The following is a 19,500-nucleotide window of genomic DNA, read 5'->3' on the forward strand; positions in this document are numbered from 1 at the left end:
CTTGTATAGGGGGGTTGATAAGCCACAGATGTTGTTACCAACAATCCATGGCTCTTGAATGAGGACTACGTCTATGTTGCCTGTTGCCAGGCGGGTGAGGAGGGCAGCGGATGCTGCCTTGCTGTGGTGCAGATTAATTTGCAGAAACTGCACCATCTTTGGGACTGGGGTCGGGCTGGGTTCCCTCCGCTTCCTCCGCTATGTCCTGGAGGACAGAGCGCCCTGGTCGGGCTGTGTCCTGGGTGCACAGCTGTTTCAGGCTCTCCGTCAGCTCCGAGTCGGTTGACACGTAGCCGGTGAGGGTGGCCTCCTCGTGATCTGGTTCGTCGTCGCTCGGGGGTTCGTACGACGCACAGGCAGCCAGGTTGTCTGCCGCTATCTTGTCTGTGTCGTAAATACGAAGCTGCACCTTATCGAACCCGTAGTTCACTCGGTGCTGCTGGGCTGCGAGGGGTTCCAAGCATGCCTGGTTCAGGAGGATGACCACGCTCATGGTGACTCGCTCGGTCTTCTCCACCTTGACCACCTTCCAACCGTCTGTTGGAAGTTTTGGGTTGAACCTGGTCAGCAGGCTGAGTATAGCCTCTGGTTCCGATGGTTCAGACGGCAGCCACACCCTCGCTCTCGGTCGAGACGGGATGTCTGCAGCCTCACAAACTGCCAGCTTGGCCCCGGGGTAGACCTCGCCGACTTTGTCAATTGCAGCCTTGTACAGTGCTGCCGATCTCTCGTCTTCGCAGGCGATCAACTTTACGTTGCCCTGGTACCACCCTGCATCAGTGCAATCGGGTGGCGGTCCTGGGTTTTCGTCCAGCACTTTCAAGGCCACTGTCGCAAGGGCCCGTCTAACCAGACCCCAATGGTTTCTTGGGATCCTTCCGCCTTCATCGCTCTGGTCGATGACTCCAATGATCTTCCGATCCTTTACCACTTCCGCAAAGGATCTCGACCATGTGCCGCGGTTGGTTACTTTGGCCTTCTTGCTCGCTGGTTGAGCTGACTCCATCGATCTCTCACGCTTGTTGCTGGTAGTCATAGCGATGTCGAAATCTGGGATAACTGCCTTCGCCCAGGCTATGTCCTCTTGGATTTTCTGGTAATCCAATTTCGAAGTCTGATCCTCACGTATCGGATTGGTGGCCAGCCGTTTGAGGATCCTGGAAGCCTTCTTTCTTTCAAGAGGTCCAGCCTGGTTAGGTGGAACCCTCTTGAACTCCTTTGCCCTGGTACTCACCACGAGACCGGCTTTGGCGCTCCCCTCAGGTTGGAGTGACTGGTTAGCCACACCTACGCTGGTGGGAGGCTTGGGCTTGTCGCTATGGCGAGTTGGGCTTAGCCGGCTGCGTTGTTCGCTGGCCTTGGCAGGGGTAGACGTCACGTGGACTGGGGTAGTCAGAGCCGTGATCTTGCTCTTTCTTTCGTCGTTGGTTACGACTTCCGACTTTATAAGAGTGTCGGGCTCTCGTTTTGTGCAGTCTGATTTTTTATTGTTATTTGAGTTCTCCATGTTAAATCCCACGAGCTGCGGAGAAAGGACAGGTCCACCCGGGCAGAGATCCGCCGTACCCGGGTAAGGCTGACTTAGAACAGGCGGTCGCCACTTGCCTGAGCTCACCGTTTGAGACTGAGTTATTTGATGACTCGGGCTCCCAGCCAGATTGACTCTCGGCACGGTACGAGTGACACCTTAGTCCAGCCCGGGGTGAGATGAGTTGTGTGGGTAGGGAAGAGGTAGGTTCAAAGAGTGTGGGAAGGGGTGTATGTGAGCTATTTGTCGGAGGCGGCAGCACAAGCGCGACGTCGGTACTGCTACGGCGCAGATACCCGCTGACTGTCCGGGGCTACTTATTTGCGCTTCGTGTTGGGGGCTTGGCGGTAGCCGGGCCGTGTCCAACTTCCACGCTTATTCGTAGCTACCCTGGAGAACCAGGGCGCTCGCTATCCGCAACCTGCGACCCGTTCGGTAGCCTTCAGCTCGGCGCCCTCAGAGCCATCCCACTAGCTCTTTGGCCGAAAAAAAAAAACTGGCCCTTAGAAAACTAAGAAATAATTACAGAAATATAAAGATAACCTGGGTATTCCCTAAGCTGTTGAATTGCTGAATTGTTGAAAATTCAACAGAAAGTTTCAGCAATTTAGGGAACGACCCTAAAAGTTACCTGTTGAATTTTCAATTTTAAGATGACTGCTGTTATATCAGCTGTTTGTCAGATTGTCAAATGCCAGGCGGTGTTTACCAAAGATTATGTTTAAAATTAAGGAAAATGCCGAAAGAAAGCCAAAAACTGAACTATTAGAACTGGTAACAGGCAGCATCCTATTATATATCCTTTATATGCATATTTTATACGATTGCAATTCCTCCATGTTTACAAGTGACCAGAGTTACACTCTTACTTTTAGTCGAGAACAGCGACAACTCTGGTTTTCAGCAATTAAACAAAATTTTTAACAGCCCCGAAGCTGTTGAACTGTTTAAATTTCTGACAGTTGACTTTGTATGGAACAGCTGATTAACAGCTGATCAAAATTCAACAATTCAGCATCTCAACAGTTTAGGGAATACGCTGAATATTCCATTTCAGCACCAAAATAACAAAAAGTTATTTTTTTCTCATAATAACACAGTGCAACACGAAAAATGTAACCGCAATTTGGATTTGTAAATGTGAAAGTACTCATCGAATCGAGTTAGACCCCCAATTGTCGTTCCATTGGCTTAGCTTGCGTTTGGATATTACAGCTACTAAAAGTTTTGGTGCAAAACTCAATTTAAAGGCTAATATCTCAATATCCTTAATAATATTTTAGCCAAAAACATAAAGAATTTTAAAATGTAAATAATTTGATTAGGAACAGTGAATATAAAACGGCAGACTCAAAAATGCAATGGACATATAGGAGTTGAATACAGGGGTGGTCAAAAGTATTTTCACAAAAAAAAGATAAATATACTCATAATTTGAACTTACATCTTGTTAACTTTGGCATCAATGGAAAGGTAATTTAAATGCCGTTTGAATGATACAATACATTTCTTAACCCCTTTAGTACTTATTGAAAAGGACGAATTTGTGTGAAAATCTACTTTTTGAACTTTATTCCTCGACTTAAAAACTTAAATTTTTTGATGCAAAAAGTTTCTTCAAACAAAAATAATAGTAACTGCAAAAAGAATTTTTCAAAAATAATTTTGCTTATATTTTTTATGATTTTTTGAAAATGCTTAGAAACATGCATTTGAGCCATATTTTTCTCTTTTTCATACAAATTTTTTCCGACATTGTCACTTTCAAAAAATCATAAAAAATATTAGCAAAATTATTTTTGAAAAATTCTTTTTGCAGTTACTATTATTTTTGTTTGAAGAAACTTTTTGCATCAAAGTTACTATTATTTTTGTTTGAAGAAACTTTTTGCATCAAAAAATTTAAGTTTTCAAGTCGAGGAATAAAGTTCAAAAAGTAGATTTTCACACAAATTCGTCCTTTTCAATAAGTACTAAACGGAATTTAAATTACCTTTCCATTGATGCCAAAGTTAACAAGAATTTAGTTCAAAATATGAGTATATTTAACTTTTGTTTTGTGAAACTACTTTTGACTACCCTTGTATATGTCTTCGAAGGTCTTAATACTAATGGAATCATTGGCAGAACCAACTTCAAATGCCTGAAAATGGTCATCAAAAAGATTTACATTAATTTCATTTCATGCCATATATGCAAGACTATCCTGCATTATTAAATATTTTATTCTATATAATTCAATTATATTATTTACATTAGAAGCTAAGTGGTAATTACATTTATAACGCGTTCCTTTAAAAGCTATATCATCCGCAATTTTACAGCTGAAATGTAGAAAATTGCGTAATATACCAATAAATGATGCTTAGGCTTCAGGGCTCTGTACAGTTTTGTATACATTGACTGCTGTTCTTAATTAATAGTTGTAATTGACTTAATTCTTCAAACAAAAAAACATCAATAATTTGTAAGAACGATGTGAAAACTAACCAATGCATGTTGCTTACAGTTATCAGATCTACTAAAATAAAGCTTAAACAACAAAGGAAGTTAACTTCGGCAAGCCGAAGTTTTTATACCCTTGCAGCTATAATTATTATATTTAAAAATACAAATAATGATATCCCCAATAGTATAAGATAATATGTCAAAAAACACCGAAGCTATAATTTGTTTCATATTATTTTCCCACCAATTTTCCGATCGTTTCTATGGCAGCTATATGATATAGTCTTCAGATTTTGATAAAATTTAATTAGAAATTCAAAACTAATTAAAAAATGTTATTTCCAAGCTAAGGAGGTTATATGCAAAAACCCCAAAGATATAACTTTTTTACATTTTTTTTCCGATTGTTCCTATGGAAGCTCTAAGATTTAGTTGTCCGATCCGGCTGGCTCCGACTTATATACTACCTCCAAAAAATATAAGACTTTTGGGAAAGTTTCAGCCCGATAGCTTTAAAACTGAGAGACTAGTTTGCGTAGAATCGGACGGACAGACGGACAGGGCTAGATCGACTCGTCTAGTCATGCTGATCAAGAATATATATACTTTATGGGGTCGTAAACAACTCTTTCACCGCGTTGCAAACTTCTGACTGAAATCAATATACCCCCTGCAAGGGTATAAAAACACCGAAGCTATATTTTGTTTCATATTATTTTCCCACCAATTTTACGATCGTTCCTATGTCAGCTATATCATATAGTCGTCCAATTTTAATAAAATTAAATTCGAAAGTCAAAACTAATTAAAAATTGTTATTTCCAAGCGTAGGAGGTTATATGTTAAACAAGAATGGAAGTTAACTTCGGCATGCCGAAGTTTGTATACCCTTGCAGCTATAATTCTTAAATTTTAAAATACAAAAATGATATTCCCAATAGTATAAGATAATATGTCAAGAAACATAGAAGCTATAATTTGTTTCATATTATTTTCCCACCAATTTTCCAATCGTTCCTATGGCAGCTATATGATATAATCGTCCGATTTTGATAAAATTAAATTCGAAATTCAGAACTAATTAAAAAATGTTGTTTTCAAGCGAAAGACGTTATATGTAAAAAAACTCCAAAGATATAATTTGTTTCATATTATTTTCCCACCAATTTTACGATCGGTTCTATGGCAGCTATATGATATAGTCGTCCGATTTTGATAAAATTAAATTCAAAATTCAGAACTAGATAAAAAATGTTATTTCCAAGCGAAGGAGGTTATATGTTACAAAAAACCGAAGCTATAATTTGTTTCATATTATTTTCCCACCAATTTTTCGATCGTTCCTATGGCAGCTATATGATATAGTCGTCCGATTTTGATAAAATTAAATCCGAAATTCAGAACTAATTAAAAAGTCTTATTTCCAAGTGTAGGAGTTTATATGTTAAACATTACCAAAAAAATAATTAAAAAAAATTTTTTTTTCCGATTATTCCTATTGGAGCTATAAGATAAAGTTGTCCTATCCGGCTGGTTCCGACTTATATACTACCTGCACAAGATATAAAACTTTTGGGAAAGTTTCAGCCCGATAGCTTTAAAACTGAGAGACTAGTTTGCGTAGAAACGGACGGACAGACGGACATGGCTAGATCGACTCGTCTAGTCATGCTGATCAAGAATATATATACTTTATGGGGTCGGAAACGTCTCCTTCACTCTCTACTTCTGACTGAAATCAATATACCCTCTGCAAGGGTATAAAAATGTACAAAACACATTGATTCACTTGCAGAAAATTAAAATTAAGCCTATGAGAGTCCAAGTCACCACAAATATTTCCAATTTCTATTTCTCCAAACTGGAAAAAAGATTTCCTACTATTTATAATACTTAAAGAAAACCCATCATCTTTAATCAGCGATTGTAATACGTTGCATAAGTCATATTGGCGTTTGCTTTCAAATATATAATGCATGATATCGAATCCCATATAAACGCTATTAAGACCTAAATTGTCACCTACAATCAAACATAACACAAAATGGACCATGCGTCTTTTACCTCCAGTATCTATTGCTATACCTTCTTGCAACTCTTTCAGCATTTCTACTAAAGAAAAACGGACTTCTCATAAACAAGATATTTTAAATCTTTTGTCTGCATGAAAGCAGCAGCTAAAATATATTCTAATTTGGATAGTAAATATTGTGGGAAAACTGATATAAACGCAACAGATGGAAGTTTTTTGGCTTCCTAGAAGGTTGTTGATTTGAAAATCATCTAGATAGAGAATAAACGGTATAATCAATTAGGACCTAAGCTCTTGAACTTTCTTTATAAACCACTCTTCACTAGCAAAGGTATTTATGGTACTGCTTTTTATGTACACTTCGGTATTTTTCAAATAAACTTAAGTGGCGATATGCAAATGATTTCCGATTTGGAAGATAAGGTAGGATTAGCCTTAAAGACATTCTCAGCAATTGTTGTAAGAATAATCTTGTCGATTGGTTTCTCGTACAACTGGAGTTCTTCTAACATTTTAAACAGCCTATATTCCGTTTAAATGTCAATAAAAGGATTCTTGCACAAATTTAGAATACAATTTCAATCTTTATTAGTTTCATTATTGTTTAATGTTTTTTCAATTGCAGTGGATGCCGATAAAAAGAAACTCGATATCATGTTCTGAATTATAAGAACTTGCTGACTGGGCAAAGAACTTTCTTGGTACAGGCTAAGAGATAAATGCAACGCTTGCTTTTTTAAAAGTTGGATAGTGCTGAAAACTGTGAGGAGTTGAATAACTCCCCACAAATAGAAGCAGTAGCAGAGGGCCGGCCGCTTACCAGATACGCGGCGAATTCGCGTAGTAACGGCGCGGCGAAGAGAGTTTGGAGACTTGGATGGAGAGCGAGAGAGTTTGGAGACCAAGGATAGAGAGCGAGAGAGTTTGGAGACCAATGAAGGAGAGCGAGAGAGTTTGGAGACCAAGGAAGGAGATCGAGAGAGAATGGAGACTTGGCGGGCAGAGCAAGAGCGCCGTGTGCAAAAGCGGATAACGGAACTGCACCGGACTTTGGACTCTCCCGTGAACTTTGGACCGGGAGAAGAAGTGCCACATCTCGGCAGTGGAGTGGCACACAGGCGTGCCACAAGCATCACGGGAATCAGCGGGACGGCGGCAGTGGGCGGAGCATCGATTGGAAGCGGTACATGAATGTCAAGTGGGTCAACCAGGAGGCACGGACTTTGGATCCGGAGTGGAGAGATCCAGCGGGCCGTGCGCAAAAGGGAAATAACGGTTCCCGGAGGCCCTATATAAGGCCGCAGAGCGCTGGCAGCTGGATCAGTCGATCACGAGGAGTCAAGCCTTCAAGATCAGTTATAGTACCAAGTGAACAGTCAGTCAAGCAAGTAATCTACGAGGGAGCTACAACCAAGCGAGTCGTCGGAAGCAGCGCCGTGGGAAGCACACAAGGAGCAAGATCGCCACGTCGAGACGTTCGGGATTGGGACATCAGGAATCTCCGAATTGAGACACAAGTGGCTGAGTTCCGGAAGGCATAACACGGCTAAGTCAAGGCGTTCGTTTTCCAACTTTGTCACGACCACACCCTGGCGAGTCGCCCGGCGGGTCTGTCAGAGACAAGCGGAAGAGTCCTACGACGAGGAACCGTCAGTTTGGGGAGGAAAGTTGCCTGAGACCCAGCGTACCTTGCCCGACCGAGCAGGACCTGGCGTGACGGACGAGCGGTAGATCGATTTGCGGTTTCAAGAGGTGAACGCCTGGAGAGCCCTGCGATTACCGGCGAAGTTCCTGAACAGCAACCGCCCAACTCCCAGAGTGCCAGAACGACAAGCTACTGGTCAGGAGACAACGCAGAAGACATCGGCAGCGACGCCAGCAGACATTTTCCGGTAGCCACGTTACCATCGCCGCGCGGAGCTCATTGGGGAGCGCAGGCGCGTCACGGACGATAAGCAGTAGGGTGAAGTCGGGTGGAACGTTCGTCTGCGCTAGGCGTAAAGCAAAGTGAACCGCTAGGCAGCCTCCTGGCGACAGCCTGGACTGTCAGCGCGATCTGAGCAAGAACCTAGCGGGACCGTCCGGGACAGAGCAAGGGACAGGTATTGCCTCGAAAGGCGTCGGCCTGGAGAGCAAGGCTTGTTCACCCTAGTCTGAGAACGGTGACGCTTCCTTAAGCCCACAAGGCCGAACTCCCTGCGAGTCTAAGGCGCAACAAGCGACCCCGAGGCAGCGCGTCGGCGAGTGAGCAGAGGCGGGCACTACGAGCGTCCCGAGACCCAGGAGCCAAGCGGAAGCCGAGTCAACGCGTCGACAAGCCAGAAGGAGGAGCACCAGCAGCCGGCGGAATCAGAGCAAGGAGATACAGAAGCCAGCACAGCCACACACCCGCTGTACCAATACCACGAGAATAAATCCCACTGTTGCCATTTGAACCCTTTGTTTTCTCACTGATCTACGGGGCAGTCACGTCATATAAATTTGGTGGGACGAACACACAATCTTCTGAGCTAGCCGCACGAATCTCGTAGCGAGCAGACATACAAAAATCAGTTCGTTACAAAACATTTATGCTTTTTAAATCAAGACCTGGCAAGTTATTTTGATTTATGTGGTCAGAGGTATCTTGTTCTAACATACATGTTTGAAATGAATAACTGGGCATTTCATCGTATTGTAAGGGAATGCTTTTACATCGGTGCATTTTTTCAAGGTGCACTCTAAAGTTTCTTAAATATGTAAAGTTTTGATTGCATCTTTCTTGCTTACACTCTAACTTTAAAAAACAAGTGGGTAACATGGTAATCCTTTAAGCGGATTGTTAATAATGTGGGAGATACAAAATCCTTATTACACTTGAAACAAAAAGACATTTTGCTCCTGAATCTCGTAGAAAGCATTAACAAGGCTGATTATACTGAAAGCTTTTATGTCGTGTTCAGTGTTTATTTCATAAAAAAACCAAACATTATAACAAGCTCTTTCTTGTAATAATTCGACTGAGTCATAAATCAACTTAATATTAATTACACATTCTGTTAAAATGATTAGTGTTTTACCTTAATCAGAACTTTTGACTTGAAAATCATAAGAAATTTTGTTCCTAGGGAAGTATTTAGAGTAGAATTAGGCTCTGTCTCCAATACTGATTCTGATTGAGCCCCGAACTATTATAATTTTCAAACAAAAAATCTAAAATGTGTCGTATGCGGGCGAACAGTTTTTTGGGCGTATTATTAAATACTTACCGTCTCCTTTTTCCAATCCAAAAGCCATGCTCTTAAAATGGGCCTAAGACCTATCGGTCCGATGACTGATTTGATGTCGTCCTCGGTTATGTACTGAAGACTTGCAAAGGTCACTTTTGACCTTTGTGAAAAACATATACATACTAAAATAAATATGTACTCAGACTTTTCTAAAACCACTTTTCTTAAAGCCTAGTACTCACATCGACGAAAACCGCGAGCTAACCATAGGAGTAAGCGAGAGGCAAACAGGCGGCTAAAGCTTTTCATTGGGTCTGTTTTTCAGCGCGGTACTCAGATGAGCTAAGGAAATACCAGACAAAATACCAGAAAATTGCGTAATATACCAATAAATAATGCTTAGGCTTCAGGGCTCTGTACAGTTTTGTATACATTGACTGCTGTTCTTAATTAATGGTTGTAATTGACTTAATTCTTCAAACAAAAAAACATCAATAATTTGTAAGAACGATGTGAAAACTAACCAATGCATGTTGCTAACAGTTATCAGATCTACTAAAATAAAGCTTAAACAAGAAAGGAAGTTAACTTCGGCAAGCCGAATTTTGTATACCCTAGCAGCTATAATTCTTATATTTAAAAATACAAAAAATTATATTCCCAATAGTATAAGATAATATGTCAAAAAACACCGAAGCTATAATTTGTTTCATATTATTTTCCCATCAATTTTCCGATCGTTCCTATGGCAGCTATATGATATAGTCGTCCGATTTCGATAAAATTAAATTCGAAACTCAGAACTAATTAAAAAATGTTATTACCAAGCGAAGGAGGTTATATGTTAGAAAACACCGAAGCTATAATTTGTTTCATATTATTTTTCCACCGATTTTACGATCGTTCCTATGGCAGCTATATGATATAGTGTTCCGATTTTGATAAAATTTAATTCGAAATTCAAAACTAAACTAGGAGGTTATATGCTGAAAAACACCAAAGATATAATTTTTTTAAATTTTTTTTCCGATTATTCCTATGGGAGCTATAAGATATAGTTGTCCGATCCGGCTGGCTCCGACTTATATACTACCTGCACAAGATATAAAACTTTTGGGAAAGTTTCAGCCCGATAGCTTTAAGACTGAGAGACTAGTTTGCGTAGAAACGGACGGACAGACGGACAGACGGACATGGCTAGATCGACTCGTCTAGTCATGCTGATCAAGAATATATATACTTTATGGGGTCGGAAACGTCTCCTTCACTGCGTTGCAAACTTCTGACTGAAATCAATATACCCTCTGCAAGGGTATAAAAATATACAAAACACATTGATTCACTTGCGGAAAATTAAAATTAAGCCTATGAGAGTCCAAGTCACCACAAATATTTCCAATTTCTATTTCTCCAAACTGGAAAAAAGATTTCCCTCTATTTAAAATACTTAAAGAAAACCCATCATCTTTAATCAGCGATTGTAATACGTTGCATAAGTCATATTGGCGTTTGCTTTCAAATATATAATGCATGATATCGAATCCCATATTAACGCTATTAAGACCTAAATTGTCACCTACAATCAAACATAACACAAAATGGACCATGCGTTTTTTACCTCCAGTATCTATTGCTATACCTTCTTGCAACTCTTTCAGCATTTCTACTAAAGAAAAATGGACTTCTCATAACCAAGATATTTTAAATCTTTTGTCTGCATGAAAGCAGCAGCTAAAATATATTCTAATTTGGATAGTAAATGGTGTGGGAAAACTGATATAAACGCAACAGATGGAAGTTTTTTGGCTTCCTAGAAGGTTGTTGATTTGAAAATCATCTAGATAGAGAATAAACGGTATAATCAATTAGGTCCTAAGCTCTTGAACTTTCTTTATAAACCACTCTTCACTAGCAAAGGTATTTATGGTACTGCTTTTCATGTACACTTCGGTATTTTTCAAATAAACTTAAGTGGCGATATGCAAATGGTTTCCGATTTGGAAGATAAGGTAGGATTAGCCTTAAAGACATTCTCAGCAATTGTTGTTAGAATAATCTTGTCGATTGGTTTCTCGTACAACTGGAGTTCTTCTAACATTTTAAACAGCCTATATTCCGTTTAAATGTCAATAAAAGGATTCTTGCACAAATTTAGAATACAATTTCAATCTTTATGAGTTTCATTATTGTTTAATGTTTTTTCAATTGCAGTGGATGCTGATAAAAAGAAAGTCGATATCATGTTCTGAATTATAAGAACTTGCTGACTGGGCAATGAACTTTCTTGGTACAGGCTAAGAGATAAATGCAACGCTTGCTTTTTTAAAAGTTGGATAGTGTTGAAAACTGTGAGGAGTTGAATAACTCCCCACAAATAGAAGCAGTAGCAGAGGGCCGGCCGCTTACCAGATACGCGGCGAATTCGCGTAGTAACGGCGCAGCGAAGAGAGTTTGGAGCCTTGGATGGAGAGCGAGAGAGTATGGAGACCAAGGATAGAGAGCAAGAGAGTTTGAAGACCAATGAAGGAGAGCGAGAGAGTTTGGAGACCAAGGATGGAGATCGAGAGAGAATGGAGACTCGGCGGGCAGAGCAAGAGTGCCGTGTGCAAAAGCGGATAACGGAACTGCACCGGACTTTGGACTCTCCCGTGAACTTTGGACCGGGAGAAGAAGTGCCACATCTCGGCAGTGGAGTGGCACACAGGCGTGCCACAAGCATCACGGGAATCAACGGGACGGCAGCAGTGGGCGGAGCATCGATTGGAAGCGGTACATGAAGGTCAAGTGGGTCAACCAGGAGGCACGGACTTTGGACCCGGAGTGGAGAGATCCAGCGGGCCGTGCGCAAAAGGGAAATAACGGTTCCCGGAGGCCCTATATAAGGCCGCAGAGCGCTGGCAGCTGGATCAGTCGATCACGAGGAGTCAAGCCTTCAAGATCAGTTAAAGTACCAAGTGAACAGTCAGTCAAGCAAGTAATCTACGAGGGAGCTACAACCAAGCGAGTCGTCGGAAGCAGCGCCGTGGGAAGCACACAAGGAGCAAGATCGCCACGTCGAGACGTTCGGGATTGGGACATCAGGAATCTCCGAATTAAGACACAAGTGGCTGAGTTCCGGAAGGCATAACACGGCTAAGTCAAGGCGTTCGTTTTCCAACTTTGTCACGACCACACCCTGGCGAGTCGCCCGGCGGGTCTGTCAGAGACAAGCGGAAGAGTCCTACGACGAGGAACCGTCAGTTTGGGGAGGAAAGTTGCCTGAGACCCAGCGTACCTTGCCCGACCGAGCAGGACCTGGCGTGACGGACGAGCGGTAGATCGATTTGCGGTTTCAAGAGGTGAACGCCTGGAGAGCCCTGCGATTACCGGCGAAGTTCCTGAACAGCAACCGCCCAACTCCCAGAGTGCCAGAACGACAAGCTACTGGTCAGGAGACAACGCAGAAGACATCGGCAGCGACGCCAGCAGACATTTTCCGGTAGCCACGTTACCATCGCCGCGCGGAGCTCATTGGGGAGCGCAGGCGCGTCACGGACGATAAGCAGTAGGGTGAAGTCGGGTGGAACGTTCGTCTGCGCTAGGCGTAAAGCAAAGTGAACCGCTAGGCAGCCTCCTGGCGACAGCCTGGACTGTCAGCGCGATCTGAGCAAGAACCTAGCGGGACCGTCCGGGACAGAGCAAGGGACAGGTATTGCCTCGAAAGGCGTCGGCCTGGAGAGCAAGGCTTGTTCACCCTAGTCTGAGAACGGTGACGCTTCCTTAAGCCCACAAGGCCGAACTCCCTGCGAGTCTAAGGCGCAACAAGCGACCCCGAGGCAGCGCGTCGGCGAGTGAGCAGAGGCGGGCACTACGAGCGTCCCGAGACCCAGGAGCCAAGCGGAAGCCGAGTCAACGCGTCGACAAGCCAGAAGGAGGAGCACCAGCAGCCGGCGGAACCAGAGCAAGGAGATACAGAAGCCAGCACAGCCACACACCCGCTGTACCAATACCACGAGAATAAATCCCACTGTTGCCATTTGAACCCTTTGTTTTCTCACTGATCTACGGGGCAGTAACGTCATATAAATTTGGTGGGACGAACACACAATCTTCTGAGCTAGCCGCACGAATCTCGTAGCGAGCAGACATACAAAAATCGGTTCGTTACAAAACATTTATGCTTTTTAAATCAAGACCTGGCAAGTTATATTGATTTATGTGGTCAGAGGTATCTTGTTCTAACATACATGTTTGAAATGAATAACTGGGCATTTCATCGTATTTTAAGGGAATGCCTTTACATCGGCGCATTTTTTCAAGGTGCACTCTAAAGTTTCTTAAATATATATATTTTTTTTTGATTGCATCTTTCTTGCTTACACTCTAACTTTAAAAAACAAGTGGGTAACATGGTAATCCTTAAAGCGGCTTGTTAATAATGTGGGAGATACAAAATCCTTATGACACTTGAAACAAAAAGACATTTTGCTCCTGAATCTCGTTGAAAGCATTAACAAGGCTGATTATACTGAAAGCTTTTATGTCGTGTTCAGTGTTTATTTCATAAAAAAACCAAACATTGTAACAAGCTCTTTCTTGTAATAATTCGACTAAGTCATAAATCAACTTAATATTAATTACACATTCTGTTAAAATGATTAGTGTTTTACCTTAATCAGAACTTTTGACTTGAAAATCATAAGAAATTTTGTTCCTAGGGAAGTATTTAGAGTGGAATTAGGCTCTGTCTCCAATACTGATTCTGATTGAGCCCCGAACTATTATAATTTTCAAACAAAAAATCTAAAATGTGTCGTATGCGGGCGAACAGTTTTTTGGGCGTATTATTAAATACTTACCGTCTCCTTTTTCCAATCCAAAAGCCATGCTCTTAAAATGGGCCTAAGACCTATCGGTCCGATGACTGATTTGATGTCGTCCTCGGTTATGTACTGAAGACTTGCAAAGGTCACTTTTGACCTTTGTGAAAAACATATACATACTAAAATAAATATGTACTCAGACTTTTCTAAAACCACTTTTCTAAAGGCCTAGTACTCACATCGACGAAAACCGCGAACTAACCATAGGAGTAAGCGAGAGGCAAACAGGCGGCTAAAGCTTTTCATCGGGTCTGTTTTTCAGCGCGGTACTCAGATGAGCTAAGGAAATACCAGACAAAATACCAGATATCGGGAGTGAATTTTCGATGAACGCCGTTAGCCGCGGCCCAAAGAATAAGAAATTTAATCTTTGGCGGTGTTCGTGCAGAAGCGGTGGGGAATTTAAAAATTTTAAATGGAAGAAAACCCCAAAAACGGTTAAAGGAGGTCAGTGCAGATGAAAAAGCACGCCTAATCCAAGCTGTTGCCCATTATTGTGGGACTTCACCGACAGGAAGCAATACCACAACAGGGGCAAGTCCGCAGAATAGTTGACGTGCTGGAGGAGATCCTCTAGAGAATCCCAGTGGGAAGGATTGCGTTTTACTAATAGAAAAATCTTTTCAGCAGAACCACCAGTAATATGATCTCCGAAGACCTCTCCATTAGGACTCCGTACACCATAACCACCAGCTACTTGGCAGCTTAGGCGGAGCTGGAGGACGCGGTGGCTTCTATAGGAAGGAGGAAAATAGAGCGCCCGCTAATAGGGTCTTCCCACAGAGATCCATCCACCATCTACCATCCGTTGATCGAATGGTCCATAAGGTTTCGCCGTTCCGAAAATTTCCCAGTTAGTTCCCCATCCAAATTTGACGGACTACTTTATGCGATAGTTAGGCGATAATTTCATGTGGAAGCCCTAACCTCTTCTTCTTGAAAGTTGACAGTGGAACATTCACTACGAAAACGTAAACAATGATGACGGGAAACTTTTGAAAATGGAAGGCGACAAAGCAATAGGTATAAACATAAATGCTCTTTATATTTGTAATAATTCATTGCTTTTAATTTTACAGTACCAAGATACGCGAACTGCCGGTGGCAAACTGAGGTGGACTAAGCAGATGGAGGTCCTGCTCATCGATATTTGGCAGGAGAACATCGAGGAGTTGCGGGGAGCCAGAAAAATGTCCATATATAAATGGAGATGGCCCAGACCCTAATGGAAGCTGGGTTTCATGTGTCCTACAAGGACGTCCGAACAAAAATAGAGAACTTGACCAAAAAGTACAGGTAACTTATATGCGCGCAACAACATATTGGAAATCCACTCAACGATACTTTTCCTTGCAGGCAGGAAAAAAATAAAATGGGGCCAAGCGGTGGCGCTCCTTCCTCGTGGCAGCATTATGAGTTGGTCCACTCGTTTTTAGGCGCATACAGCATCCACAACATGGAGCAGAACACCTTGGAGAACGAGAGTATGTCCCCACACTTATATTTTTGGTTTAAAATTATCTAAAAAAATTTATTTATTGCAGATACTAGGGAATACTTTGTGGAGCTCTTGGATGTAGACCCAGATGACAGGGAAGCCTTTACCTGCAGCGGCAGTCAACGCTCAGGCAGCACTGCGCCCCCTGCTAAGCGCGAAAAGGTGGACCACAAGTCGGAGCTTGTGGAGACAGCTCGAGAAAGAATGGAGGAGCAGAGAGCGCAGACAGAAATATTGTCGAGAATGGCAGACAGCCATTCCAATCGTTATTTGATGGAGCTGTTAAGAAAATCAACGAATTCCTAATAAATTTATTATTTTTAATAAATAGACCAAAATGAAATGTGATATTATAATTATAAAAAAAACAAACAGATTTATATTTTATAAACTTTATTTGTTACCATTTAGACAATATTGGGAAATAGCTGCTCTTATTTTTTCTGCAGGTTGGCTAAAATCTGCAGACATATTAGTCCGATTTGGTTGTTCGCGTAGGTCATTTGCAGCCTGTTGCCAAGTTTCATTTATAGCGCTGTTGTGCTCATTTAAAATGTTGTTCAAAATGCAACGGGCTAGAATGACTGCATTATTATCCTTGTAGTGGCTGTCAAGACCTTTCACAATAAACCGAAATCTTGCCTTTAAATGGCCAAATGCATTTTCTCCCACTCGCCTAGCTTTAGACAGATTGTAGTTAAAATTTCGTTTTGGGTACGGCTTACGGTAAGCAGCACCAGAACTTCAAATTTCCCTTGTGAAGAAACGAAGAAGACACCATTTTCCTTGACAGGCTCGACTTTTGAAATATAGTGGAGTCGTTGCAGCGCCCAGCAGAGCCGATGTTTACATAGGTAAATCTGTATCTGTAGTAAACTTAAAATACAATGCGTTTAGAACATTGTTGAGCTCTTAGAAGAATGCAGCTTACCTGTAATCCTATTGAGTACCAGCCTTTGTAGTTGTGGTGATCGACTGCTTCTGCTGCTGACGGTTTTATTTCGATGTGACAACCATCTACACATTATACATTGCTAAGACCATGAACTGATTTAATGAATTTATGTCTGACCAATTGCCCCTAGGCACTGGGGAAATCCGATTGCTTCGAATCCTTTGACACACTCGTCCACTTTTTCTGGAGTAAGATAGTCCGTTGACATGAACTCGCTGGCAAACTCAAAAATGAGTGCCCGGCAAAATTCGTGGAGAATTTTGCACACAGTGTTCTGTGCAACTCCAAAAAGCCTTCCGATAGAACGATATTCCGGTGATGATCCCAAGGTGTACAAGGCTATAGCGATCCGCTTTTCAAGAGGAATGGCATTTCGCCAGTTGGTGTCCTTCTTCCGCAAAACACCAAGTCGGTCCACCAAAAACGAAAAGGTCCTCTTCTCCATACGAAAACTCTCTTTGAAGAACTCGTCGTTGTTTTCGGGTATATCCTTCTCCCAAAATGTCCCGTATCGCTTCTGTTTAATATAATTCGCATTCTTTAATCGTATTTTTAATACATTTTAAGAGCACGTACCAGCATCCACACACTTCGTGGTATTTGCTCTTTTGCTGAAAAAATGCTTTCGTACAGATCCAACTCGTCGTCATTCCACTCCTCTGAATTGGCTGCCAATAAAAGCTGATTCAACTTAAGATTTTGCTGTTGTACAACAGCCAAAATAGTTTTTAAATTGTTAATTTTGGTCTGGCAAAATCCACATTTCAGCTAAAATTTTTTATGTAGCATGAAAATTGTGGGCGCCACAGGCTTGGGCGGTTTGTGGGCGTTAGAGTGGGCGTGGCATGTTCGCGTAGCAAACTTGCGCTGCGTACAAGGCTACTGAATCTAAGTCTGAAATACCAATTCTCTGTCTTTGATAGTTTCTGAGATATCCGCGTTCATATGTACGATTTTTAGAAGTTTGTGGGCGTTAAAGTGGGCGTGGCAATCTTTTTTTTTAATCAATCGATAGGTATTGATGAGAACAATACATTTCAGTTAAAATGTTTATTCTAGCATCAAAACTGTAGGAGCCACAGTTTTGGGCGGTTAGTGGGCGTTAGAGTGGGCGTGGCACCCTGCTGAAAGAAACTTGCGCTGCGCAAGAAGCTCAGGAATCTGCATGCCAAATCCCAATAGCTTAGCTCTTATAGAGATCTCAGCGTTCAACCGGACGGACGGACAGACGGACATGGTTAGATAGACTCGGCTAGTGATCCTGATCAAGAATATGTATACTTTATGGGGTGGCAAACGCTTCCTTCTGCCTGTTGCATACTTTCCGACGAATCTCGTATACCCTTTTACTCTACGAGTAAGGGGTATAAAAAACTTTTAATCAGAGAAGGTACTCTATGATGGTAAGAAAAATACAATTTCTTAAACCAAAACTGGAGAGTAAAAGACCATAAGCTATTGGTTGATGTCATTAACTTGGTTAAAAACTTAAGTAACGTTTAAAAAAACTTTAGCAAATTTCTTATATGTAAATATACCGTCGATGTAAAATGTTTGGTTTAAAAAATGTATTATTCGTTGCATTCAGGGAAAAATTAAAATAAAATTTACCTCATATTAAAACCGTGAATCGATGGGCTTCACTTAAGTCTCCTACGTCTAGACGGAAAAATATCTCTTATGAGTTAAGCCTAGTACTCAGATCGGCTAAGAGTTTCACTAGTCGAAAAATCTTATTCTTTGTAGTGTGATGCATGTAGCATGGTCTTACTGACAAGCAGCTGATTTTGTTGCCAAACGGAAAACAAAACAATTGGAGAAATTTAAAAAGGAGGAGTCTGCTGGTACACAAAGAAATTAAATTTAAAAAAAATGGAATGTTCAACGAATGTTCCTTTTCGTCCCACGGATGCTTCGCCATTTTTCTCGCGCCACCGCAGTCCAGCTCCGAGTCCCAATAGGCATATTGGACCTTGAGGAAATGGGAGCCGGATTGGGAACAGGGTTGATCCGCTGATGCTGCAGGAAGTCGCCCAGCATCCTGGCAGTGGCTGGACATGGCTTCTCCAACTGTTCCTTAGCGGGCGCCCTATTTTCCTCCTCCCTGTAGAAGGCAGCGCGTCCTCCAGCTCCGCTTAAGCTGCCAAGTAGCTGGTGGTTATGGTGTACGGAGTCCTAATGGAGAGGTCTTCAGAGATCATATTACTGGTGGTTCTGCTGAAAAGATACTTCTATTAGTAAAACGCAACCAAATTATTTTGGCTAGATCTTACTTTCTTTGCCAGGACACGCCCGGCAGGATGTCCATGTAGAGAGCGAAGTCCCACTCGGCATGTTCCTTCCCACTGGGATTCTCTAGTGGATCTCCTCCAGCACTTCAACTATTCCGCGGATTTGCCGTGTTGTAATATTGCTTCCTGTCGGTGAAGTCCCACAATAATGGGCAACAGCTTGGATAAGGCGTCCTTTTTCACCTGCACTGACCTCCTTTAACCGTTTTTGGGGTTTTTCTTCCATTTAAAATTTTTAAATTAAATTAAATTTCTTATTCTTTGGGCCGCGGCTAACGGCGTTCATCGAAAATTCACTCCCGAAATCTGGTATTTTTTCTGGTATTTCCTTAGCTCATCTGAGTACCACGCTGAAAAACAGACCCGACGAAAACCTTTAGCCGCCTGTTTGCCTCTCGCTCACTCCTATGGTTAGCTCGCGGTTTTCGTCGATGTGAGTACTAGGCTTTAACAAAAAAATGTGCTTAGATCTAAAAAGTAAAAATGACACATGGATGAAATGGCTCTTCGAAAAGAATTAAGGTGCGCGCACACTGCGGCAGGACGGCGCTCTGCGGCATGAGGAACGCACACTCAAGCGATGTCGTCCGGTCTTAAATAAATGATATTTATTAAATTCATATTTCTTAGTTGGAAAATACACGCACTATAAGTGGAATTCGTTTAAGTTTTCAATT

The 19,500-nt window shown here is 41.9% G+C and overlaps 1 protein-coding gene across 1 annotated transcript; it reads left to right on the top strand.

Annotated features, from left to right (window-relative positions):
* Positions 1–15,043: 15,043 nt before the first annotated feature.
* LOC119562344 lies at positions 15,044–15,945 on the top strand. Its single transcript, XM_037875508.1, has 4 exons — positions 15,044–15,102; positions 15,159–15,375; positions 15,436–15,563; positions 15,624–15,945. The coding sequence occupies exons 2-4, from the start codon at positions 15,284–15,286 to the stop codon at positions 15,881–15,883; spliced, it is 480 nt and encodes a 159-aa protein (XP_037731436.1). The 5' UTR covers positions 15,044–15,102; positions 15,159–15,283; the 3' UTR covers positions 15,884–15,945.
* The last annotated feature ends 3,555 nt before the right edge of the window (positions 15,946–19,500 follow it).

The sequence above is a fragment of the Drosophila subpulchrella genome, unplaced genomic scaffold (genome assembly GCF_014743375.2).
Source record: "Drosophila subpulchrella strain 33 F10 #4 breed RU33 unplaced genomic scaffold, RU_Dsub_v1.1 Primary Assembly Seq422, whole genome shotgun sequence".
Lineage (NCBI taxonomy): Eukaryota > Metazoa > Arthropoda > Insecta > Diptera > Drosophilidae > Drosophila > Drosophila subpulchrella.

Bases quoted from the DNA above. Each gene is read 5' to 3' on its own strand.
- LOC119562344 (XM_037875508.1), top strand. From the start codon at position 15,284: ATGGAGATGGCCCAGACCCTAATGGAAGCTGGGTTTCATGTGTCCTAC. The intron at 15,376-15,435 runs GTAACTTATATG...TTTTCCTTGCAG, and splicing joins AACTTGACCAAAAAGTACAG to GCAGGAAAAAAATAAAATGG. The intron at 15,564-15,623 runs GTATGTCCCCAC...TATTTATTGCAG, and splicing joins GAACACCTTGGAGAACGAGA to ATACTAGGGAATACTTTGTG.